The following is a 26,426-nucleotide window of genomic DNA, read 5'->3' as shown; positions in this document are numbered from 1 at the left end:
GTGCAGAATGGACTATTGCAATAGCTGCTGGGGGGGGGGGTCTGTCTGCCTCAAATCTCTCCCCACTTCAGCCCATCCTTCATTCAGATACCAAAGTGATTTTTGTAAAGTGCAGGTCAAATCATGTTACCTTACTCAATTAAACTTACTCAATAAAATCCAGTGACTCCCTGTTGTCTACAGGAACAAATAAAAAATGCTGTTTGCCATTCAAAGCTCTCCATACCCCAGCCCCCTCCTACTTTGCCAGTCTTCTGACTCCCCAACATGTACTCTTAGATTCAGTGACACGGCCTATTTAACTGTTCCATGAATGAGACCCTCTGTCTTTCAGCTGTGAGCTTTATCTCTGACTGTCCCTCATAGCTGAAATACTCTTCCTCCTCCACTCTGGCTACTAACCTCCCTGGCTTCCTTTAAGTCCCAAATAAAATGGCATGCTACAGAAAGTCTTCCCCAGCCCCTCTTAATTCTACTGCCTTCGCTCTGTTAATGATTTCCTATTTATTCTGAATACTGCTTGACCTATATCTATTTCTTTGTGCATTGTCTCTATAAGCTCCTTGAGATCAGAAAATGTCTTTTGCCTCTTTGTGTATCCCCATCCCTTAGCACAGTGCCTGACACTGAGTATTTAATAAACTGAATGTTTAAATGAACAAAGGAATTTATGTGGCTGAGGAGAAAAGAAAATACATTTCAAGCTTGGAGAATGGTCAGCACAAACGCATAGAGGAGGGAGATGAGGCTCACCAGCTTTACTCCTTGACTGGAACTATTCCCCAAGTGCTTATCTAGGGCCTCCCACTAATCTTTCACATGGAGATGTGAACAAACCTTGCAGAGTTCTATCTGGAATCCTGACTTCCAAGATCAGCTCTGCATTTCCACTTGCCTGATGGAAATGTACACCTGAGTGACCTATAGATATCTCAAAATTCACTTCATTATACCCACTTCCTCATGAAATACAGCCCTTTTTCTGCCCCAATTCTCTCATTCCGGCAGGCTCAACACTGAAGGCTCTGGCTCTTCCCCTCCAAACCTTAGTCATTACCCTTGCCCATTCATCCTTTAAGACCATTCTCACATAAATCTCCTTCCTTCCCGTCCCACTACAAAGAACCTGGTCCAGGTTCCTGACATGTTACATCTGGCCCACTGCATCATCTTCCTAACTGGTCTCACTGCCTTTAGACCAAGGCTTCATTACCTCGGACGCATGAACTTGGTTTGGTTTTGAATATTTTGGGAACTGTACTGCACTGTAACTGGTATCCACTGTAATTCAATAGATACTATTTTACATATTCAGAAACATTATTCTGAGAAGAGGCTCATAGGCTTCACCAGACTGATAGAGAAATCCATGGCACAACAAAGGAAGCTCTCTCCCGACCTATCCTGTAAAAACTAATCTTTTTAAAAGCAGAAACACAGCTTACCCTTTTTAACTTAATGCCTTCATTCACACTATTCCATCTAGAATGAACTTTCCTGCCACGTCTACCTATCAAAATCCTACTCATCCCCCAAGTTCCAATGAAAGTATTCACTATCAAAGAAGCGTGAAATTAATCTGTCTTTCCTCTGGATGCACACCAGTCATCACATATTTCCCTGTATTGAACTCATATATGAACATGTCTTAAATCTTTGACTAGATCATAAGATCCTTTATAAACAAAGGACTACACTATTGAAGAAAGATGAAAAAAAAGTAGACAATCAATGAGGAAGACCTACATATTTCAAGATAATACCCAAAGGAAATATATACAACTTGGTCAACATTTATCTCTTCTTTTTGAATGTAAACCATTTGTGAATAAGGATTATTTCATTTTATTGCATTTTTATCCTCACTATCTAGCACAGTGCCTACCACAAAACTGGAACTTAATAAATGAGTTTTGATTGACTGAATACCAACTATTTGAAAATGTAACTTTAAAAAAAAGTAAAACAAATGAGTTATGTTATAATATTCCAAAACAACTGTTTAAAAATTATCTCAAAGAAAAAATGTTATTACATTTATTTTCATAATAAATCTATGTAGTACACTTAAAATTACTTTAAAAACCATCTTTTTTAAATTAAACAATCAAATTTTTAACTTTGTTATGTTTCAGAATTTCACCAAAATTGAAAGTAAGTTTTATATTAATGGTAATTTTAACAATAGAAGAAACAATAACTCACAGTTCGCAATTACAAACCCTTACATTCAATCAAGTGGCACTAAAATGTCAACATTTCCAAGGCATTAGATATTAAATTAAAAGATACAATCAATACACAATAACCAGCTATAGTATTACGAACAAAAAACACATCCATTTATTTTTGTCATATCAAAAGAAGTTTTTAGGAAACCATTCTTGCTTCAGGTTAGCTTTTTTATGTTTAGATTCAGTAACAATAAAGTTAAAGAAAGCACCACTTCAGGACCCAGTGTTTCCACAATGCGATTTGGCAGCCTGAGGACAATTAACCAGGTCTATCAAGGTCACATTATTAACCTTGAACTTCACACTTATTCTTCATAAGAAGGCCTTAGAGGATGGCACATCACTCTTATATTTTTCCACCCACCTCCCACTGCTCTCCTCCTCCTCCTCCTCCTCCTCCTCCTCCCACCCCCGCCACATCCCACCACCACCCCAAAGACAACATAAGCCCTTTCTCAATGGATAAAGAAAGCCATTCAACCAGCAAGCCAGGACAGACATTTGTTTTTACCTCCACTGTGCATCTTCTCCTGTTCACATGGGTTCCCCACATTTTCCATAGCAATTACCTTGAGGGGAAGTCTGCTTTGGGGCAGGTTAGTCAAATGCTGTGGATAGATGAGACAAATGCACAGAGACACTTGCCTCTGAAGATCTAAGAGCCTGGCCACTACCATTCTTTGTACTCACTATTCTGCCTTCTGTAGCTTCTCCAAGGAGCCCTCCAAAAGTGATTACAGGAGACATACAGGCACAGTATAGGAAAAGAATCGAGGCCAGGCACTGCAGGCTTAGTGCATCCTTGAAGTCACTCAAGAAAAAAGGTGCTTTCCTTTGGATGTCAAGTATCAAACCACCAAAAAGCCTAAATAGGTGAGATGAAACTCGTCAAACTGTACACTGAAGGATGCTAGCTAGTTTCAACTCATAGTATGGACCACACAAGATGGCCAGTGCCCATTGCTTGTCAATAGACTTTAAAACCATAATATACATGGAAGAAAACACAATAATTTAGTCTAGTTCGAGAATGACAATGATTTTGGAAAGCTGGTTATATTATATTTGACCCCAAAAAAGAGACATGAGAAGTTACAATATCTATTATGGGCTACATAATAAAAAGATTGCAGTCACATCATTTAATAATTGAAGAAATCCCAGACACAAACATATATGAGAGAAGTAGATATACGATGCAAATTTTAAAATCCAGCCGCATAACTTAAGCCAACTTGAATATGCAGAACTCACTCCCATTCACTACATTTTATATATATAAATATATATATAATCTATATGCATATGTTTGCATGTGTATTTATATGCATATATATATATATATATATATACCTTTTTCATACACTCAGAAACATTATTCTGAGGAACAGCCACAGAATTAATTTGAACGGAATTTTAATCTCATTCCTCAGTATTAAATACACTACATCACTGTGTATACCACAAGATGCACCAAGACATGATAGATATTGAGCTGTCTTTGGAGCCTGGAAACCCTGGGTTCAAGTTTCACTGCCACATACTGGTGGGTGGGAGCTGTCCATGGTCAGGTCAGGCTCCAAGGCTACAAACTGCCAACAAGGTGCTTCACCCCTGAGAGAGGTTCCTCCTCTGGGAGTGAAATCTAGATCAAGAAATGCTCAGATCCAGTTTCTTTCCCTATCTTTCTTTATAAAAGTCTAAAATATGTATTCTATAATATGCTGGGGGGTGCATTGGAGAAAAGTTTTTTGGATATTTTAGCCAGTATAATGAATTCATATAAATTTTTAATTATATAAAGAAAAACATTGCAGTAGGCTTCCATGTAAAATTATAAGCACTGCGCTATGTTTAAATAATTAACTCTTTATTGAAAATAGTTCCTGATTTCTCTTATATATAATAATATTAAGTAAACATGGGAAGAGAATTTGGTCGGTAAATGTAAAATGAACACTTACATACCAAAGTCATGTCATTTAAAATGTTTAGGTTATGCTTAAGCCTTTAGGAAACACATCTTGATACTGAGTAAAACATTTTAAAAGGATAAAATATTATTACCATTATTAATAGTGATAGTAATGAAAGAAAGAACGGCAACAGTAAACTATATTTTCAGGTATGTACAGCGTTTAAGTGCTTTACACAATTTCTTCTTCCCCAGCAATTTTATCTTTGTTGACTGTCTTTTCTTTAAACTAATACTAAAAATGAATCACAGTCTCTGAGCAAACACTGACAAATACAAAGGTAACCTGGCGTATATTACAAAAAAGGTAAACCTGTCAAAGATTAAATTCACATCGATATGGTCAAAACAATTTACATAAAGAGTTTAAAAATGAACTGCATCATAAAGTCGGCTAAAATAAGTTTCTAAAGCCATTGTGGTCCAAGTGTCTGGCCACCCTTGTGTCCTATGTTGCCGCTCTCCAAAGAGCCAAAAAAATGTGATATACCTTGGACACTCCTGTAAAATGATTCCAAGAACTCCTTCTGGGAAGGGGAGGGGGAAACTTTCCAAGTTCTACTGAAAAGGAATAAATATTTACCTATCTATCTATCTCTCTATTTATTTTAGAGCACTTCGGGTCATTTGCCATACTCCCTAACAGCTGCTCTATGGCAAATGTTCTTGTAGCTTTCCTAAACAGCTTTGGAGGATTCAGAATCTGTGGGCGAAGAAAGAATTGTTTTTGAAGGCCATCCTAGTAAAATGGAATGAGCACATTTACCTCCACCCAAGGAAAACCAGAAAGTATTTGAAAAGTGTCAACGATGATGCTGCACAACTATTTCTATTCTCAATATGTTCTTGGTTCCAACCACAAAATCTTAAGATTCCCTTCAAATGTCACATACGGTTTCTTTCTAACTCTATTCTTACAAGCATTTCAATGAGATTTACTATGCTGCATGATTATTGCTGCAACAACAACAAATGGTGTACTGAAAAATCAGCAGTTTGTTCGTATTTCCCTTCTGGGTTACAAATCAGTGTTTAGGTGATACTCTTCTTCCTTCCTAAATTTTAATGCTTCTTTGAAGGGTACCATTAAAACTCTACACTCTCTTCAAGCATAGCCTGGGTTGGGGCTGGCAAATAGGATAGGAAAGCATATAATGACAGCATGTGATAGCTGGAAGACATGACAGCATAAAGTCATTCAATGTTTTGAATATCTAGCCCATTGATATAAGCGGATTTAATTAAGGAAAATAAATTCACATTCACAACATTAAAGCTTTTTTTAAAGCATGGATAGGATAAATGTATATTTAAAATGGTGAAATTATTACTATATCTTAAAATGTCAAATATCAAACACTTAGCGGAAAACATTCAAAGAGTTTACACACACAGAGATCCGTAAACACATATGCTATAATAATCTACACTCAATGAAGCTTTAGCATGATCTTTCTGAAATTCACATATGAGCCAGTAAACACACCTGCCAGTCCTCTGCAGTTCTGGTCCGGCATGATGGCCCTCCTCTTTCTGCATCTCACCTGATGTAGGTGTAGATCCATTTGGAAATATAGGGATCTTCCTCTTTTCCTGCATTCAAAAACGCATAGCGAGGTTATATTTTTATATGTGTGTATGTAAGCATGTATATACACGCATATATATGTTAATGTGTGTGGCTGTGTATACATATCTACATACATACACAGAGGTATTTTTTAAGTCAGCTCATATTAAGAATACTGAATTGATCCCGTTAAAGTAAGTCAAATTAAAATGTTAATCAATTTTGACACTGTTTCTCGTAAGAGTAAAAGGTGCTAAGGGAATTTCCACTTTAGCTTTTGTTCAAGCCTTATTTTAAACATTCTTTATTAGACCACCTAATATTTCAGTCCTCATGATCATTCTTTTATGTGTTCCCAAAGACATGTCATGAAACATCCTATCTTTTAAAATCCAAGCACATAATTTTAAAATAAACTGAGAAGACTGAAATAAGAATTAATTTTAACATAAAGCATCCCCAAAAGGGAGAGGAAATAAATACCATGGACAACAGAAGGAAATATATAAATCCTGATTTTCATGAGGAGATCCACTGTTCTCCTGTTATTAAATACTGGAGTAAAATTTAAGTGTGCAGATTGGTATCACATAAACCTCTGTTAAAATTCAGTTTAACACAGTCAGACACTTTGCCATTCACTTTCTTTGGGTTAGGGAAGTCCTTACATTTTTAAGCTCCTCATCTTCCCTCTGTGGCAATCAGGCCTAAGTGAGCTATAAAAAAAGATCAGATACCCACCACAACCCAAGGGACCACTCCAAAGGAGGGCCACTGCAGTTCTGCTTAGAAAACAGAGCCATTATTTTATGGATAACATTGGATTTTTATACAGTTGTTTTGGACCAATTCCTACATTATTATTCATATGAAGATTAAATGAAAACATTTACAATAAACATAAACGAATAAACAATCTGACCTGAGAAGGCACACTCTTTGGTGGCTCAATGCGTATAGAAGGGTCCCACTCTCCTGGAGGCAGAACAGTTACTTGGTCTAAAAATTCATCAATTCCAGAAAGGAGGTCATTTCTATCTTTTGCTTTATATGCAACATCATGGAAAATCTTAAGAAGGAAAAAAGTATAGTTTCCTATAATGATTTTCTATTTGACAGATTGAGTATATTAAAAATATATCCCGAAGAATCACAAAGAAATCTCTAACAGCAGCAACAACAAAAGCATCCATACAGCATACCATAGTGTCTCTACTGGAATTATTAAAGTATCTCAAATGCCACACAACAAAAAGAGTGGTGCTTCCTTCCAGCCGCACTGGTAAACAATCAGACTATGCTACTTCACTTCACTAGAATAAAGCAAGCTTTTCTAAAAAACTGATTTAAAACTGCTTGTTACAAAAATATCAGATTAAAGTATATATTATAGGTCTTTCCAGCAGTGGCAAATTTAAGTTGCTACCCTCAACCTTTCTAAAGTCAATAAATTGGGTTTTTTTTCTTGTTTTTTTTTGGGGGGGCAATTGGGGTTAAGCGACTTGCCCAGGGTCACACAGCCAGTAAGTGTTAAGTGTCTGAGGCCAGATTTGAACTCAGGTCCTCCTGACTCCAGGGCCAGTGTTCTATCCACTGTGCCATCTAGCTGCCCCAATAAATTGTTTTGGGTTTTTTTTTTTTTTGGTTTTTTTGGTTTTTTTTAGTGAGGCAATTGGGGTTAAGTGACTTGCCCAGGGTCACACAGCTAGTAAGTGTTAAGTGTCTGAGGCCGGATTTAAACTCGGGTACTCCTGACTCCAGGGCCGGTGCTTTATCCACTGGGCCACCTAGCCGCCCCCAATAAATTGTTTTTTTTTAAAAACCCACTTCAATATTTCACGTGTTCTATAGAAAATAGGGATAGTGAAGAGAAAAAAAGGGAGAAGGGAAAAAGAAAGGAGAGATAGAGGAGAAAAAGAGAAAGATAAGAGGTAAGAATGAAAGAGGGGAGCTAGAAAATAACTTTACAATCTTTTCCTTCTAACTTATCAAAATAGTGAATACAAATTCTACCTTAATCTGATATATCTGCCCAATATATTGTGGACAAATGATTAAGAAAAAGAATATGCCTACAATACATGACTGACTTCAAAACAAGACATATGAATTGTGGTACTATGGATAACTAAAGAAAATAATTTTTTAAAGTACTATTTCTGGGGCAGCTAGGTGGCGCAGTGGATAGAGCACTGGCCCTGGAGTCAGGAGGACCTGAGTTCAAATCCAACCTCAGACACTTAACACTTACTAGCTGTGTGACCCTGGGCAAGTCACTTAACCCCAACTGCCTTAAAAAAAAAAAAAGGTACTATTTCCCCAAAACAGACCTAAAAGAAACAGATTCTAAGGATGGTAAGAGAATAAAAATGTTCCATTTCCTAGACATTTTAAAAATACAACATACTAAAAACAAGAGAAAATACAATCAGTGACTGAACTGCTGTACATAATCCTAAAATAATAGTTTCGGGGGAAAAGAAAGGTAGGAAAATGATAGCGCCTATAGCTTTGGTATTCTGTGACACTGAGGGACAACTCAGTGTCATATGATCATAGAGGAGATCTTAGAGGCCTACAGCCATCAAATCCAACCATTTGTTTGACAGACTAGGAAATTGAAGCTCATAAAGGTTCAATGACCTACCCTGGGTCACACAAGTATTAAGTGGCAGGACAAGTATTTGAACTCATTTCCCTTACATGGAAGATTCTCCACAGAGAGTTGCTATGCTATGAAAGAGGAGTACATTGGGACTTCAATAATATTCAACTAACTTATCTTGATTTGTCTGAATGTTTGCAGAAATGTCACAACATCAAGAGTTTTACATGATTTCTAATTCATCAAAACTTAAACAAGCTTTTCCTTACCTCGTCTGTCATGAGGGTAGCTATTGATCTCCCAATTTCATGGTACTGAGGGGCCTTGCCTGAGGGGCCCAGTAATAGAAACAAAAACCTAAAAAAGATGTAAGACAGAGAGAAGTACAATTCAAGATAAGCAAAAGCTATGAACAACCTTTTGAAAAAAATTCTAGGCAGGGGCAGCTAGGAGGTGCAGTGGATAAAGCACTGGCCCTGGATTCAGGAGGACCTGAATTCACATCCGGCTTCAGACACTTGACACTTACTGGCTGTGTGACCCTGGACAAGTCACTTAACCCTCATTGTCCCCCAAAATATCATCATCATCATCATCATCATCACTCTAAGCAATTAAACACAGCCATTAGCAAAGTAAGAAAGTGAAGAAATTCACATAGAGAAGGACTGCACAAGAAGGCCATCAATTCTTGCTGATCTGCATAAACCAAGGGATACATGGCCAAAAAAATTATTATTTTCTGTAATCTGTGTGTTCTGTATCTGAATGTGACGGTAGCTACTTGTCTTGGGTATCATCCTCCAACATCTACGTAATAAAGGCACAATGGAGAATCTAGTGCTGTCATCATGGATGGGCGATTTCCCCTCCTGCACGCCCCACACAAGCTTACAGATGAGCTGAGACAAGGGAAGGGGCTTGCCCAGGGAATGTCTGAGATGGAATCTCAAGGCCAATGCTCTATGTCATGCTGCCTCTCACATCTGTCCCTGGAGACTCTGGACACGAAGCTTCTGTCCTATATAAAACAACTAAGATTCATATAATGGTTTAGGGTTGGCAAAACATTTTCTTCACAATTACCATCTTCCCACGCTCTCACCTTGTCATTTAGGCTCAGAGAAGTGAGATGACTTACCCAAGTTCCCACAGCTGGTAGAACCAAAGAACCTTAAGAATGGAACAAAGACCTCCTCTTCTTCCTCCCCTTTCTCCCCCTCCTCTTCTCCCCCCCTTCCTCCTCCCCTCCTCCTCCCTCTCCAAGGTGATCAAATCCTGACACATAAAACCATCTGCAACACCTCTAATGAGAAGTCAGCCACAAAATCTCTCCTTGCAGAATTCCAGTAACATTAATTCACTAAGTAGTTCTTTCCATTGCTGGAGAGCTCCAATTGGTAGCGAGTTTGCCAGACTTCAATCTGCCTTCCTATAGTAGTTTTACTCTCCAGACAAATACAACCTCCCTTCCACATGCTAATGATGACAATGGAAATGCTGCCTACATTAACGGACAGATTTAGCGCCATGCCAGTAAAATTGATGAGGAGAAAATTTTTAACAATCAGGGCAAATAATAACAAAAGGTCTGGCATTTTAAAGGAAATAATGATAAGTATGAATAAGGGGGCAGGCTGATTAATATCAAATACACCTCCTCATTTACAGGAAAGAGGGAGGAGAATACTCAAGACAAAACAGTGTATATACTGTCAGTTACAGCCACTGTCCCAGATGTTTTTGCTTCATTGTCTTTCTTTGTCGCAAAGGGGTAGATGGGAAATGATTGAGTTGGAGAGATAAAAGGCATCAACAAAACTTTTTTAAACAGGTTAATTAAAAGTGAATTAATTTATTTCAGCCACAAAAACTTAAAAGATACATTCTACTAAGGCATGAAGAAGGTTGCTATCAGCAAAGTGAGAAAGAGTTCTCACTCCAATCAAAACTCAGATGGTTGAAGTACTGAAGAAGAATGATAGAAATTGAATCATTTGTAGGAATTATATTTTTCCCAAAAATCTCCTTTTCCCTTAAATTTCACATAATATTTGTCATCTCTCATGGATATATTGGGTAATACTACATATATAATTAATCTGTGTTTTAACCTTTTACTAGATTGTAAGCTCCATGAGGGTAGGATCAAGATTTTACTTATAAATTTTATAGCTCTTCAGTGTTTAACACAGACAGTTGAATGAATTAATGGAAACACTGGATATCAGTGAAAATATGCTAGGAATCTGTGACTGTAACGACTTATCAGATGTTAGCCATGATATAATTTAATGCTACAGTACTATTTGCAAGAACCCAGAAGGAAATACAATGTGCTATACATAATTTAGAGTGAATATACGAATAGATATAAAAATAAAAATATGACAAGAGTGACACTTTGGTTATTTTACACATAAGGTGTCAAATACATTTCATTAAGTGTAAAATGTCAGTAAGACACATTTCTTAGTTACCAGGTCACAGATAAACTTCTAAAAGACATTCTCTCAGGTGCTGATTTTTTTTTGGAGGGGGCATGAAGAGGGGTTGGGTGGAAGGGAGGACTACTCCTTCCAGCCCTTTCACTGCTACAGGGACCTTGTGTAAGGTCACAGATTCAGTCTGAGGCAAGGGAAAGATTTGAATTTAGGTCTTCCTGACTCTAAAGTCTACTTTTTCACCCCAGAATGCTTGCAGGGGGCAGAATGTATTCATTCCACCACAATGTTTTCCTGCACAAGATGACTGTACTGTTTATATTCATTAACTTGAATATATGCTTAATTCTGGGAACTGTAACAGTAACTGACTGATTCTTTACCTGGTGGGCACCGGAACCTCAGTCAGGCCAGAGAGGAGGACGGCTGGGGACAGCCTCACAAATGCAATGATGGGCCTTTCCAAAAAATGCACTTCTCCCACCAAAACATTGGATGCTTCAGCTCCCGTAGGAATCTTCCTCATGAAATTCATGTCGACCTTTTAGAAAACAGATAAATAATCATCAAACCCCAGTATTTTCATACTAACACTAAGAGATAGTAGTAGGAAGTACTGGGGGAGAAGAAAGAAAAATCATTTCATGAAAGACTACTGAAAATGATTTGATGGAAGCATAAGTCAATAGCAAAATTTTTACAGTTCTATAGAACTAGAAAGCCAAAATATGATAATACAAATAAGATGGCTGCTAAACAACGCTTTTAATGTAATTGTGCTCTAGTTTTTATTACTTCTAAACCTAAATTACTGTGCATTTTCACTAGAGAAAATTTTCAATGAATATAGCAACATTCATTCAAAACTCTAAGAGTTCATGAAATTATACACAGTTCTAGAAGTTATTTATTTACTGTGACTGAACAAAGAATTAGTCACCACTCAAATAAATTTAGTGATCTTGCTTTCTAAATGTTCAAAAACTTCTGCTGGCTCATTATGCAAGAAAAGCCAAACCTGTAATTCCCATTACTATTATGTTCTATGATCCAATGAAATGCAGTAATCTGTGTATAATCCCAAAGAACAGTTACAAAATGGTAGAACACTAGGTGAACTTCTTCATGTCTCTAATCCACAGAAGGCACTACACAACCACTCATTAGCTACAAAAAAAAAAAAAAAAAAAAAAAAAAAAACAAAGCAAACACTTACAGCGGGCCTTTTGAGTCCCACACCAAGTGTGCCACAACTACAGTGCCAGGAGGCTGACTCCTGTCCAACAGGAGACAAGGAAGTGTACACAACAACAGGCCAAATTTTAAAAAATTACAACTGACAAAGGAACAAAGAAAATCAATGGCCTCTGCTATGGCTAGAGGCAAACTATAATACAGGGGAACCTGCAGTCTGTTCAGCTGTTTACTTAACTAGAATATCCTGCAGTTTGGTTCCTTTAGAACTATACAAAGAACTAAATCCTAAAGAAATAGGTAGGAAAAGTCATATCGCTGAACTCAGGGCACTTACAAAGAGAAGAGCTGGCAGCACTGCTGGGCCAGTGCTCTCTACAGTCTGGATCGGGCAAGGTTAACAATATAAAATCCAGCTAAATCTCCTTTTTACTGTAGGAACATAGTTTTAGGGCCAATTTCTTCAACAGAAAACTCTCAAAAGTCACATTTAAAATTTAAGAAATATGATCTTTAAACTGTATCACATAATACTATAAAAGCTTATAGGAAAAATGCTATTTAAGAAGCCAATCAGAATCAACTTTTCGAAAGCAATATGTAAAATGGGCTCCAAAGACATTAATTTAATATTTAGCAATAGCTCTTAAGACTGTTATACTGGAACTAATATTTTCTCTTTCTCCAGAAAATTCATTTACTTCAAGTGACATAATGTTTAGCTCTGATTTGAAATGGGTATGTTGAGATCTAAGCTTTTCTCTACCCATGGTGAAGAACTGATATGCTAGCTGGTGACTAGAATGGACCCCACAAGACTACAGTCAGATTCAAAAGGTTAATTCACTAGGGCTGTCCCACCACTCTAGAATCGACCTTGGTAGTGCCCAAACACATCACTGATGTCCCAAAGGTACAAAAGAGGCATAAGATTGATGGGCAAGTATCAGTGGAAACACTGCAGGACTCACAAATCCTTTCACAACTTGAAAAGTGTTCCAGGTTATTCAAACCCTCTCATATAGCTATTTTAAATGTTAACTACTAATCACCTTTTTTAGACTTTTACGTTAAAAGAATTGCATGCATCAATATAGTTCAGAATGACCATCCTATTCAAAATGATTTCCCAAATTATCATCAAGGAAACAAGACTGTTAGAACCCTGAATTGAAGCATAAGTGTGAGACTGTGGACAATTACCTCAATGACAAAATTACCTTGCTGAAGTCAACAGTACTATTTTCTCTGCTTCCTCCAGTTCCATTACCTTTAGCTTCTCCACTTTTGCTATTGTCCAAGTTTCCAGGTGCTGACTGTGGAGATGCCAAAATGCCTATATTTTAAAAATGCACAAATCCAAAATAAATATATAAAAAAATAGGTTGTATAACCTAACTTTACTATTAACCCTGACAGTGATGGTTTGCCAAAAGCCAATGTGCAAGTAAGCCAATGTGCAGCGTATTAGTACTTTACATAAAAGCAAATCAGTAACTTGCCCCCCAAATGTAAACGGTGCCATTAGAAGTTGCCTCCTTGATGGCCCCACCCTCCAAAAAAAGGAAGAATAACTAGAATAACACATTCAAACTGATTCTAAGCACAAATATTCTGGAACTGAGCCCTCACCAATGTTACATACATATGAAGTTTATGGGCCATGAGGACACAAAGTATATAAACCAACCTACACTTCACATAATCAAACTAGGGGAAAGAAACTGAAACAACATTCCCTGGCACCTGAAACTCTGCACCAAGAGTCAGATGCTAACTGAAACAGCTCACTGCCTTAGTCTGTCATGGTCATCCCAAGAAACATTCATAGGGTCACAGGACTACAGCTAGAGTAAATCTCAGTAGCCATGGGAGCCAGCCCTGATCATTTTACCAAGAGGAAGCTGAAACCTAGCAAGACAAAGAGACTGACTTACTATATGACACACATTTTCAAAGGGGAATTTTCCTTGAACAGGCTAAAATATCTAGGGAAATCTCTGAAAAAGGAGTTCCTTAACTCCTAGTAGATGAAGAAGCCAAAACACTAAAACCCAGAAGAAATATAAGAGCACTTAACTATATCCACTTCCATGGCACAAATTCAAACTAGAAGCTTTTTATGATAATAAACCCTCAATGAAAAGACTAATGGTTTATCCAACACTCAATGAAAAAAAGTATGCAACTCTAAAACAATCAGTAATTCCCATACTCTTCAGTTACCATTTCACAAGTTTTTTTTTTCCTTTTAAGAGAGATGAAGCCATTTAGCTCATGAGGCACTTAGTCTGCAGAATTTCTTTTCTTTGGCCTTTGTTATTTAAAATAAACATATATTAAAAAATCAGTTAAGTTACTTTTAATAATCTATTTTTGTTTAATCATCTCATCCAAAAAAACCCTCTTAAGAATATTCTGAATTAACTTTACATGCATGGTGGGCTAATTTAAGACCTTGGCCATGAAGCAAAGAAAGGAGCTGATACCCTGGGTAAAATCAAGTGAGAACAACCACTATGACACAGGATTGTTTGGGAGATAAGAGAACTAAGGATATTATATTGTCTCCCCTCCCAGTCTTTGTCCTATCTTCCCTTTCAATTGCTTTCCAGGGTACAAAGGCTCTTTTCTTTTCCTAAGGCTATGTTAAGGAAGTAGATATTCATTCAAATATAGTTTAGTGAAAAGAGCACTTTTTATTTGGAATCTTGGCTCTGCTACTGACTACAAGAGTGAATTTGGGCCTTAGTTTGTTCATCTATAAGAGGAGGGCATTAGACTATATGATCTAGGCTACCTCCAAGTTCCAAAACCATGGTCCTTTGAATACACAATTCATGCAAAAATATCATCATAGTGAGTGTTAATATTCTATAAATTTACTCAAACAAGTCAAATAATTTTCCCTCATTTTTTTTTCTTTCATGATCACATTAAACTATAAATTGTTTGAGAGCAGGTACCTGGCATGTGAGTAAATACGCATAAGTATCTGTTGAATTGGCTTGAATTTGTACATCCATCAACATTTAGCATAATGTTTTGTGGAAAAACAACTTAACAAATGTGTGTCGATTTACATAACCCAAATGTCTTTGATGTGACCCTTACAGTAAGTCATTGTGAAAGAGAGCCTTAAGGTCACTTCTTTATAATCATAATGTCAAACTTCAGAATTATGTTTCCAAGAGACTAGAAAAACCAAAGCTATACATAGTTTATTTTTAAAAGGCAGGACTACTCCAAGTAGCCACATATTTCCTTTCCAAAGCTATACAATTTCACAGATAAGGGGTTTCTAAAAAAGAAATTAAATAAGTATCTTCCCAAAGTCAAAAAGATTTTCTTTCATCTTTGTAAACAGCCTTGCTAGCTACCACTGCAAAGTGGATTTTACTTTCAGAAAAAGTTTTAATGAGATGAATATTGGTAAATATTAAAACAGCAGTTTTCTACAGTATGCACAAGAAACAGCTTTAATTTTTCCCCTAGGGGGAAGAAAGACATTCCCATTAAAGCATCTTACTTTTACTTTACACATAAATACAACTAAACATGGTATCCTGGGGTACTTCCTATGTGAAGTCTTTTCTTAGTGTAATTCCCTTCAGAAATTAATGTAACAAGACTTTCACTGTGGTTGACAAATGGGATGCACCTCGGAAAGAATGGCATTAAGAATTCCAGGAAAAACACTAGTGAACCTCAATGAAAAACCCTATAATTAATTTTTTAAGTAAAAAATGAGCTTCTACTGTCTGGCCATCCTTTGTTGATCATCAGTAGCTGTAAGTAATTATATAAAGAACTCTTCTTTACCCAGTGATCATTATCATTAATATCACCATATTCTTTTCTAACGAATCAAAATAAAATTTGCTACTTAGGAAGCTTATATTCTGATAGAATAAACTCATTAGAGAATAAACAACAGCTAGATGTTATCACATTTCTCTCTATATTTGTAACTTCTTAATTTATACTAAGAGACGACAAGGCAGAATAGCTAGAGAGCCAGACTTGAAGGTAGGAAGCATGGGTTTCAGTGACTCCTGCCTCTGACAACTACTGGTGATAGGGCACTGGGTATTATAAGTAGTTTTTTCAGACTAGAAGATACTGGCCTACATCAGTAAGAAGCATATATCTCTTAACAATGAAGTCACAGCTCTAGTCCCTGGCAGTTAATTTATACAATTCATCTTAGTGGTGTCATAAAACAACTTGAAAAATGGGCAAAAACATACATACTTTCAGAAAACCACCCTTTTCATATTTTAATTCTGTGAGGAGAAATTCATATGTAAATAATTTTCCAAGTAACTCTAACTCACCATAATCTAAACACTGTTCCATACCAAAGACCAAAGGAAACATATTCCAGTGAAATTTCTAGTTTATATGCATAGCCACAGTCTTGTCAACAACTAACAAATTTAGTCATTCAAATTTTAATGAGTATCTGTCTTAGAGAAAAAAGCCAGGCTCAAATGCAGAATACCTAGTCTCTAACCTAGGTTCTACCACTATCCTACCATTAATGTTGACCACAGGGATGATCATCAATGTCACAGACTCATGGGATACACCTGGGGAAAGTAATTCAATCTGGTCTTCTTGGAGAAGGCAAAATGATTACTATACATTATGGATAAAATGTGTTCATTAAATAGATCAAATTATGAATTAATCCTCAAAATATGAGCTGCCACCATTCTTTTTACATCACAGTATATAATATATTCACCTTACGATGGAAAAATTGTTTCTGACAAGTTCTTTCAAATTATTTATGTGCTCTACTAGTTAAAAAAGATCAACTGCCAATCCCCAAAGGTAAACTTCAATGTGTGGGCTAACTTTAACTTTAATAACATACTACAACTGCTGCAGAAGAAAAAACATGCATCAGTCCAAATAAATGGTAAGCACTATGTTGCCCGAGCTACATGCCAGAAAGCATTCCAGTGCAAGTGAGGCCGATCCAAAAAGCACCACACACAACTGTGGATAGTTGCCTGGGCTCATGTCACTATTTTCCTCCTCCTTCTGCTCCTGGCATTCCAGTGCTTCTACTTCTTCCTCAGGTGGATGAATTACTACTGTGGGGATATCATCACTGGAAGATGAAATCAGAAGTTCTGGGACCTGAAGCTGACTCTGCTGAGAACTTCTGGAATCCAGTCGACTGATTTTAGGACTGGAGGGTGGACTGTTCTGAGGGGTGGGGACTGGGGTTGTACACCTTGAGGCTGCCGGAGTCCCAGCTCTCGAAGAAGGAAGAAGATGACTGAGAAGGGACAAAGGTGATTCTCCTCTCAGTGAAAGATTTGAAGCAGATAGACCTGTTCGTAAAGAGTGGCGGGAGGCTGAAAGGCCTTCCCCTAAGATAAAAAAATAAATGAAAAATTATGAAGTTCACAGCAGAAATGCAAAAAGAGGCACAAAAATGTATCATTTCTGACATAAATCATAAGCTTTCAAGACTCAAAAATTCAAATTCATGCAGGTGTGGAGTAAGCAAGGCAATCAGGTTTTGTAGGTGTTAGAAAATCAATAGACTCTACTAATCAGTTAGTTCACTGAAGTAACCACAATAAAAAGGAATGTTAATGATGAAAAATGAAATAAAACAGCATTTAATATCAAATGAAAGGACAATCATACTCATTGATTCACTAGCTTTTCAAAAAGCAACAGACCAGAATAAAATTGTCATTTCAATAAAATGCCTAACTCAGTGTCCCGCACTTATTACCATGCAAATCCAAACACAAACTTACCCGCATTATCAGAGACTCCCTGTTTTCCTAGCACTTCTCCCACAGTCTCTATCACTGCTTCCTTTTAAGTGCTTCGAATTATAAGGCGACATTATTATAAACCCTACCTAATGGAGATGTTCTCCAAGCAAAGCTACTGAGCATAATTTAAAAGGGCTCAACTATATCAAGGTCATTTAGAGGCCTCAAAATATCAAAAAACATTTAACAGTAAAGATAATGAAGTTGGTTTCTATTAACAAAGAGAAGGGGAAAAAATATATAGCACGAAGTATGTCTGCCTCATCTCCAAAAAAAAAAGCAAAAGAAAAACACAACCAGGTACTTATGATTAAAAGGAAGCAACTGTGTAAAATATTTCAAAGGACAATGTGTGCTCAGCTATGACAGAGGAAATTCTTATAACCACCTGGTACTCCCAACAACAAATGCTAGAAAAAGAATCCAGCAGTCCATGCCACAAGGCTTCAGAGCCTCATCGCAGGAGCAACCACAACCCAAGAGCCAGCCATGACCCAACTTTAGGCCTGCCAGTTCAGGGAACTCATTTTCTTGATGAGGAAACCCAGGGCAAAAAAAGCACCTTGTTTAAAGGCCCAGGAGCAGTGAATAGCTAAGGCAGACCCAGAAGCCCACTCGCAAGGACTCTTTCCACCATGCCATGTGAGAACACCTTTTTTGTTTTACAGTATCCTAGCACCCTCCATTCAATTCAGTTTCTCACAAAGATAACATGTGTCAGCTGTTGTAGAAGTGTAAGAGACAATGAAAATTATCTTTAAGACAGGTACGATAAGTATTTTAGTGTACTTTATGATTAACAATCAACTCTGCATATATTACCTCACTTGATTCTCACAAAAACCCTGCTAGACAGGCAGTGTCAACACAATGCCTGGCACAGAGTAGGAATTTAATAAACGCTTGTTTCCCTTCATCCCCACCTCTACCCTCTTTTACAGATGAGGAAACTGTGGCTCTGAAAGACTGAGTAACTCTCCTTCCTCTCAAGATCAGACATTTGCCAAGTGGCAAAGCCAGGATATAAACCCAAGACTCCCAACTCTAAAGCCAGTGTTCTTTCTACAATTCCACAGCTGCCCCAATAAAAAAAGGACAATGAGATCAAAGACAGAATTATTTAGAAACCACTCATGCAAATTAGCATTTTTTAAAGTATGTATTCTATAATTAACAAATAGTAGAGGATGTGTCCTGGAATCATCTGGAACCAATTTTTTTCTAAACAAAGAACACCAATTTTTAAAGGATTCCTATATTCTACTAACTCACCAATTCTTTTTTGCATTGGTTATTACAGAGAACTTGTTAGTTTGGGAAACTGAGAGAAGGTAAAGCTCAAAAGAAAATAAAGGGTAACACAGGAAGCTGGAGCTCTGGAACCTTTCTGGAACTTAAACTAGGCTCCTAAGCAGTGTCTTTACATTCTTAATCATTTCTAGATTTCCAAGAAATACTTATTACTTGATTAAAATAGGTGTTAATGGCCTGTAAAGGTTCTAGGTAACCTATTTACAGCTGGTTCTGATGGATTATTGAATGTAATAAGTAATTGACATGAATGCTTCCTGGAATTTTTTAAAAAAAAAAAAGAAAAAAAACAATTTTTTTTTAAGTGAGGCAATTGGGGTGGAGTGACTTGCCCAGGATCACACAGCTAGTAAGTGTTGAGTGTCTGAGGCCAGATTTGAACTCAGCTCCTCCTGACTCCAGGGCTGGTGCTCTATCCAGTGCGCCACCTAGCTGCCCCCACAGATTTCTCAATCCTACAACCTCACCAGAAATGAGAAGACCTACAAACCACTGCCACAGGTGCTTAAGAAAGTTCAAGCTGGCAATGGCTTTTCCTGCTCCTCCCTTTTCAGACAGAGGCAAGCGGTTAGTGCGGAAGAATTCATTTTAGAGAGATGGAAGAGGCCTCAGAGATCCTCCACCCAATCCTGCCCTGCATGGTAAGTATCACTGCATGTGTACTGATCCATCCTCTCTGGGGTAGAGTTCTTAGCTTATACTTCTTTTTATCCCAATCAGCTAGCATAGCTCAGTAACCATTAATAGAGAAAGTCATTAATTAGTTAACACTTTGTTCTACATCTCAATATTTTAATAACTGAGTAATTAAAAGCTGTAGTATGAACATGGCTACTTATGCCACTTCAGAGCCAGGATGGTGGCAACTGCAGCTTTTCACCTCTGCAGTGCTCAAAATTCCTGACAAAGTAGAAACTCAAATATCTGAATTATTTTTAAGTTTCAGTCAACAGCAGACTCTGCTGAAATGAAAACTAAACTCAAAATATCAATTTTCCCATGCTACTGAGGATGAACAGTAAATTTTAAACATACCATAAATATAAAGGTTAATCTTAATGATTCAGTTATAATTGATCTAACAAAGTCACTCTCAAAAAATAGGAATATGCTTCTTACAAAAATTCTAAAAGCTATCTAAAAATATCTAAAATCTAAAAGGTTTGTCCCCATTTCTTTTTTTTAATTTAATGAACATTTTTATTTAAAATTTGAGTTCCAATTTCTATCCCTTCTTCCTTCCCCCGTCCTGAGGCAATAAGCCAATGTATTGCCCCCATTTCTAACAAGGTTTCAATTCCCCGATACTCTGCCTCCTAAAAAATTGTACACTGATAGTATTTTGTAGTTGTATGAAAATTCTGAATTTAAAGCAAGACTCACTCTTCATAATCTGGATCCAATCTATTTGTTCCAACGGAGTTCCTAGATGGCTTTCTATTGCCTGCCTCCACACCTTAATGTAGGTTTGTCCTCAACTCTTTGAAGAAGCCTTTCCATATTTCCCTAACTAGCAGAATGCTCCCCAGCCCCCCACCAAATGACTTGTCTTGCACACAGTCTGCATCTAGTTATTTATGTGTCATACGAGCTACTTAGGGGCTCAGTTTCAGTTGTCTTCTTACTTCTCACTGCCTAACACGTTACCTAGCCCACAGAAGATAATTAATTAATACTCATTTCATTTAACTGGAGAATAATTACTTCCTGTCTCGAAATTCGGACCCTGGAGCTCAGAGTCAGTGCTGGCTCTGCAGGGCAGCACCCCAACCCTCTTATTGCTCACGTCTCCCAAGCAGTCCCTTTATGTCAATGCTGCGCGGAGGCCCTGAGCACAAACTCCTTAGGCCCCCGTAGGTGAGATCCTCCAGGCAGGCTGGTTGTTGCACTTCCTGTTTGAGAAGGTAAAAATCAATTGTGTTTTACGACAATCCATGTGTAGGTTCCTCCACGAGTGAAGAAACAGCAGGAAAATAACAAGTACAACAGATAACAAAAAGCCAGGAAAAGACACACCTGTAAAAGCCTCAGAGAGCCCTACACTGCTGGTCTCTCCCTCACTGACATCCCACCCTGCACTGCGCTGGGACACTGTTAGAACAAGCGCGTTAGTACAGACCGGATGCTACAACTCGTCTCACCGTTCCGCTCAAGCAAGTGAGGGTCAGAATGTTTCTTGCCTATGTCTGCAAAAGACCGCACGAGGGGGATGCGGCTCGCGAACCTCTTCTCGTTCTGGTGATGGTGTCTCTTCAAAAGAGCCTCCCTGACATTCTCTCTCATGGAACCATCCAGCTGGCCGGATGCGATCATGCTGTCCAGAACCATATCTGTTACGTGAAAAGAAAAGGCAACGAGAATTATTTCTGAACAAATAAGTAAGCACAGTGATGGGAATTAAATGACACACAGCTCTTCAAGCACTAAGATCACAGACACAGAGTCGGAAGGAACCTTAGTAGCCCTTCATTGTATAGATGAGGAAACTAAGATCAAGAGAAGTGAAGTGACTCGTTCAAAGTCACACAGCTAGTAAACTCCAGAGCTGGGATTAGAACCCAGGACCTCTGATTGCCGTCAATGATCTTTCTTGCCCACACACACCTAAGCTTCAATAAAGTCACCATGAAAATCTAGCATCATCTTGCAAACATTCCTAAGTTAGAGTCAGAATTGCATTTTCATCAATGACACGATAGATTCGATTTTTATACAAAGCCATTGTTTATCCTGGCCAAAACCACAAACAGTTGTCTGTTTTTTCCTGGAATAGTTCTGAGTTCTGTTAAACAAAGGAATTAATATTTTGGTCTTCCTAAGATAGGAAAATATTTCACTGTTTCAACTAACTTTTAGAAGCCCGCCCTATCAAACTGCTACAAGAAAATTAAAATTAAAAATATTGCTTCTAATCTTATTAAAATAAATCTACAAGCCCCCAATCAACTGAAGTTCTTCTAAAGTCACATGCGAATAAACTGTAGTTAGCAAGATTCAACATAATTAAAAGTATAATAAAAAGAGAGAGGTTTCAGGTTTTATTTCTTTACAAATGTTTTCTAAAGCTCCAGTTTCAAATATGGTTTTCATCTTATTAATTTAAGGGGAAATCTGTATTAACACCATTACTGTAGATTATTAACAATAATTAATAATAGCTAACACTTTAAGGTTTCGAAAGAACTTTACAAACACTCTCTCCTTTGATCAACACAATGACCCTGGGATGTGTTCCTAATATCTTCATGTATAAATGAGGAAAATTAGGCAGACCGAAGTTACATGATATGCCCAGTGCTACCCAGATACTAAGCATCAGATTCTAGATTTGAACACAGGGCTTCCTGACACCAAGCCTAGTGACAGGTGTATCCAATTCACCACCCCGTTGTCTTGGCCATATAAAGTAAATGTATTTTACCATTATGTAAATTATGTGTTTTTGAAAATTCAAGTAATTAGACAGATGATAATTTGAACCCAATGATGAAAAGAGCAGTGTGTTTGATTAAGGATTTTTCTATGCTAATTTCCATATTAATAAAATGGAATTTAATCTCATATTTTCTAACGTTAGTCAAACTAACACACATATGTTATTCAATAAAGTTATCAAGCACTTATTGTATGCAAATCATCATGCTAGAAGCTAAAGATGCACATTTTAGTCAATCCATTCCTGCCGGCAAAGAGGTTATAGTCTACAAGGGGGAAAAGCTACCAATCCAACTTCAATACTGTTACAGAAATGCCTTGTCACTCTGAGAGGGAAGACCCTATTCTAACCTGATACACTGCCCAAAAGGATCAGGTAAAGACTTCCTTAAAGAAGTGGCATGTAAGTCCTGAGCTGTCAAATAAGAGCAGGCATCAAAACAGGCAAAGATCAGGGGCAGCTAGATGGCGCAGTGGATAGAGTACCGGCCCTGGAGTCAGGAGTACCTGAGTTCAAATCCGGCCTCAGACACTTAACACTTACTAGCTGTGTGACCCTAGGCAAGTCACTTAACCCCAATTGCCTCACTAAAAAAAAAAAAAAACAAAAAACAAAAAAACAGGCAAAGATCACTGGGCATTCTGGCCTGGGAAACAGCTCACACAGTAGCACAGACACTGAGAGTACAGAGCATGTTTTTAATGCAATTAACCCACTGGGCTGAGGTACAGATAAAATAAATGGAGGGGAGTAATAGGAAAGAAAGTGAAAGGCAAACGTTGCCAAAGTTAATTGAAAGCATTACATGCCAGACAAAAGGAGTCTGGAAGAGGTAGTGGAAGCCACTTAACCCTTTTAAGCTGAAGACTAGAAAGACCATAACATGCTTAAAAAAGAATGTTAAGAAGGATGGATTGGAGAAGAGAATGTGTAAGTGCAAACTCTAATAACAATTAATCTAAACAGGATGATACTGAGCCCTATTTCAAAGTTGTGTTGACAGAACTAGGAAAACATGTCTTTATATATAATTATTTATTTTGGGTAAAATGGACTGTATCTATATCTATATTTATATATTTCCTTTCAAGAAACTTGATTCTGTTACCCAAAAATCCCAGTTATTTTCAAAAGATCCCAGTATCTTTTTAAAGCAACGCTTATCCTCTATGATGATGTTAGTCTTCTCATAGCTTGATGTACACAGGGATGTCTACTTCGGCTAAATAGTAATGTAATAGTCATAGTCATGGGATGCTACTTCCACTTATGAAGAGTAAAGAAAAAAATACACATCGTGTTTATGTTTCTTATCACTCTGTTGTTAATCAGTCTGATATCTGTTGTCAGAGGGGCTGTCGCACACATTTGGGGCCGTTATGTTCTCACCATCAGTGGTTTGGACTATATTCTTTTTCCATATTTTCTTTGTGATGCACATTTGAAAGTGAGTGTTTCATCGAAGATATTTGCTAAACTAGGAGAGGCAAACGGCAGGGTCATGGGACCCTGGAGTACTATAATAACACTACCTATTATTTCTACATTATTTTATGGTGTGCAAAGCACCGAATAGTAACTATTTTCTCATTTCATCCTCACACCTCTAGGATGTCGATGATGTTATCAGCCCCATTTTACAGGAGGAAACTGAGGCAATTTGAGGTGAAGTGAACTGACTAGAGTCACACAGCTAAGTCTGTGAGGAAGGATATGAACTAGAGGTCTTCCTGGCTCCAGGCCCAGCACTTGTATCTGTCACTACATCACCTGGCCATGTGAATACTACCGATTTCCTCGATAAGGATAATGACGAAAATGAAATTGAGTATCAGTCTCCAAATTTCCCATTCTGGAGCCTAATACATACTGGTTCCATCCCAAGTCATAGGCAAAGCATGTATATGTGACAATGAAGACTTGATTTTTCATGTTTCCTGATATAAAGGGCTGGGAATTCAAAGCAACTAGTATTTTTAAAGTAAATGGTCAAATCTATCAATTTGGTCATATAAACACAGCAATGAATAATTAATTTGTGCTCCAAAGAATTCTAGCATATTTCAGGATCTCTAAGATTCAACACAAATTTGAATAATATCAATGGATCATCTACTCACAAAGGAAAATTGTGCCATAGCTACATTCCTATCAGATTCATTATGACAATCAATTATGGGAATTTTCATTTGGACTTATTTTAATAGCTACAAATCTCCTTGCCATAAAATGAAAATAGAATTTACAAATAGGCACATATATGCTTTCCTATAATATAAAAATGAATAATTGATTCCAACATAATTCACACCGAAACAATTCTACAACCTGCTATTTCATCCAGAGTGCTTGCTCTCATGTCCAGCATAACAGTTCCATTCAGGATGCAGCTCCTCAGCTCAAACAGACTGTGCAAAGACAAGGTTGCCACATAAGGTTTGCTCCATCGATCTCCGCCATCTTCAACATCCTCTTCAAATTTTAGCCACCTGAAAAGCATCATTTACACTGTGATCCTGAGCACTGTCTTTTACACAGAAAAAGGACAAATATCAAAGTAAGCATATGCCTTTCCACTCAGAAATAACTAAAGCAAGCTTCAATTCATCCTTTTTTTTCCATACTACTAGTCATATTAATAGGGTCTACCTAAATATTCAGGCATGGAGGTCAATACATATCCAAAATAAAATGAGGCGAGTCCACAAAATGATTATGGTAGTTTATATTTATATAGTATTTTTAAGATTTGCAAAATACTTCACATATATTACCTCAGTAATCAGCATGCTTCACTTTCTCAGTTTCATTTTGTTAACTATAAAATTTTAGGAATACAGCAATGCAAGGCAGCTAGGTGGCACAGTGGATAAAGCACCAGCCCTAGATTCAGGAGGACCTGAGTTCAAATCCAGCCTCAGACACTTGACACTTAATAGCTGTATGACCCTGGGCAAGTCACTTAACTCTCATTGCTTCATACACACAAAAAAGGGACTACAACAATGCATTCTATGATTTTCTCATGCTCTATGGAAACATGGAGGCATAAAGACAAAAATTAGGAAGAACCTAAAATTAAAGAAACAATTTTCAGAGCTGTAAATGAAAAAAATTAATGCCCTACTTAGGAGCCAAAAGTAGAATGACAAGAGAACTAAGGATAATTACCTAGCAGTTTCTTTCCATTCATATTCTTCACCATCCCTATAACAAAGTTCATCCATTTCAGTGAAGAGATCATGGGGAATGTGTTCTTCATCATCATCTTCAGTACCAAGGATAAACTGGACACGCTGGGATGGTGTGTCTGAACAAAAGACAATTTGAAAACAGTAAACTAAAATTTTCTCCAAACTGTTGAAAGATGTATTGCCTTTAAGTTTCTTGATTGTTTTCATTAAGTTTTTAATACAAACACATATATTCCATTTTAAGCTTATTTTAAGCTAATGTATATTTTAAAGCCAATGTTTATAAAAGAATCCTAGAGGAAATGAACATCATTAAATGAGGGGAAAAAAATCACAAGACACATTCCTGTAGGGACCAATTTTTAATTGGGGAGTGTTAGTTAGGCGGCTTGCCACAATATTGGGGCAAGGAAGGAGACTGACAGCCTCCCTCAACACAGAGCAGGATTTATTTAACAAGAACGAACTTAAAAAAAAAAAAACAGACACACACAAACAGGATCAGTAGGATTAAGGGAAAGGAAATAAAATGGGGAAAGTGAAATAATACAACCTGAATCACACCACCACCCAGGAATCAGCTGAGAACACACAGCAGCGTCCTGTCGCCTTCCAGCTTCGAGCTAGAATGGCGAAAAACCTCCCTTCTTCCCAGC

The 26,426-nt window shown here is 37.3% G+C and overlaps 1 protein-coding gene across 10 annotated transcripts in view; it reads right to left on the bottom strand.

Annotated features, from left to right (window-relative positions):
- SLC4A7 (solute carrier family 4 member 7) overlaps positions 1-26,426 on the bottom strand; it is a 120,627-nt gene that overhangs the window by 29,237 nt on the left and 64,964 nt on the right. For 5 of the 10 annotated variants that reach the window (XM_043969376.1, XM_043969377.1, XM_043969378.1 and 2 more), the window contains exons 4-13: positions 25,748-25,886; positions 24,905-25,065; positions 21,282-21,470; positions 17,044-17,409; positions 13,243-13,358; positions 11,212-11,369; positions 8,654-8,741; positions 6,702-6,848; positions 5,696-5,802; positions 2,925-3,099 (exon numbers count right to left, since the gene is read on the bottom strand). In XM_043969376.1, the coding sequence (XP_043825311.1) occupies positions 2,925-3,099; positions 5,696-5,802; positions 6,702-6,848; positions 8,654-8,741; positions 11,212-11,369; positions 13,243-13,358; positions 17,044-17,409; positions 21,282-21,470; positions 24,905-25,065; positions 25,748-25,886 (1,646 nt within the window). The remainder of the gene's footprint in view (positions 1-2,924; positions 3,100-5,695; positions 5,803-6,701; positions 6,849-8,653; positions 8,742-11,211; positions 11,370-13,242; positions 13,359-17,043; positions 17,410-21,281; positions 21,471-24,904; positions 25,066-25,747; positions 25,887-26,426) is intronic. The other 5 variants (XM_043969381.1, XM_043969384.1, XM_043969386.1 and 2 more) reach the window with 2 other exon arrangements.

The sequence above is a fragment of the Dromiciops gliroides genome, chromosome 5, assembly GCF_019393635.1.
Source record: "Dromiciops gliroides isolate mDroGli1 chromosome 5, mDroGli1.pri, whole genome shotgun sequence".
Classification (NCBI taxonomy): Eukaryota; Metazoa; Chordata; class Mammalia; order Microbiotheria; family Microbiotheriidae; genus Dromiciops; species Dromiciops gliroides.
This window is presented reverse-complemented; position numbering and strand designations above follow the sequence as displayed.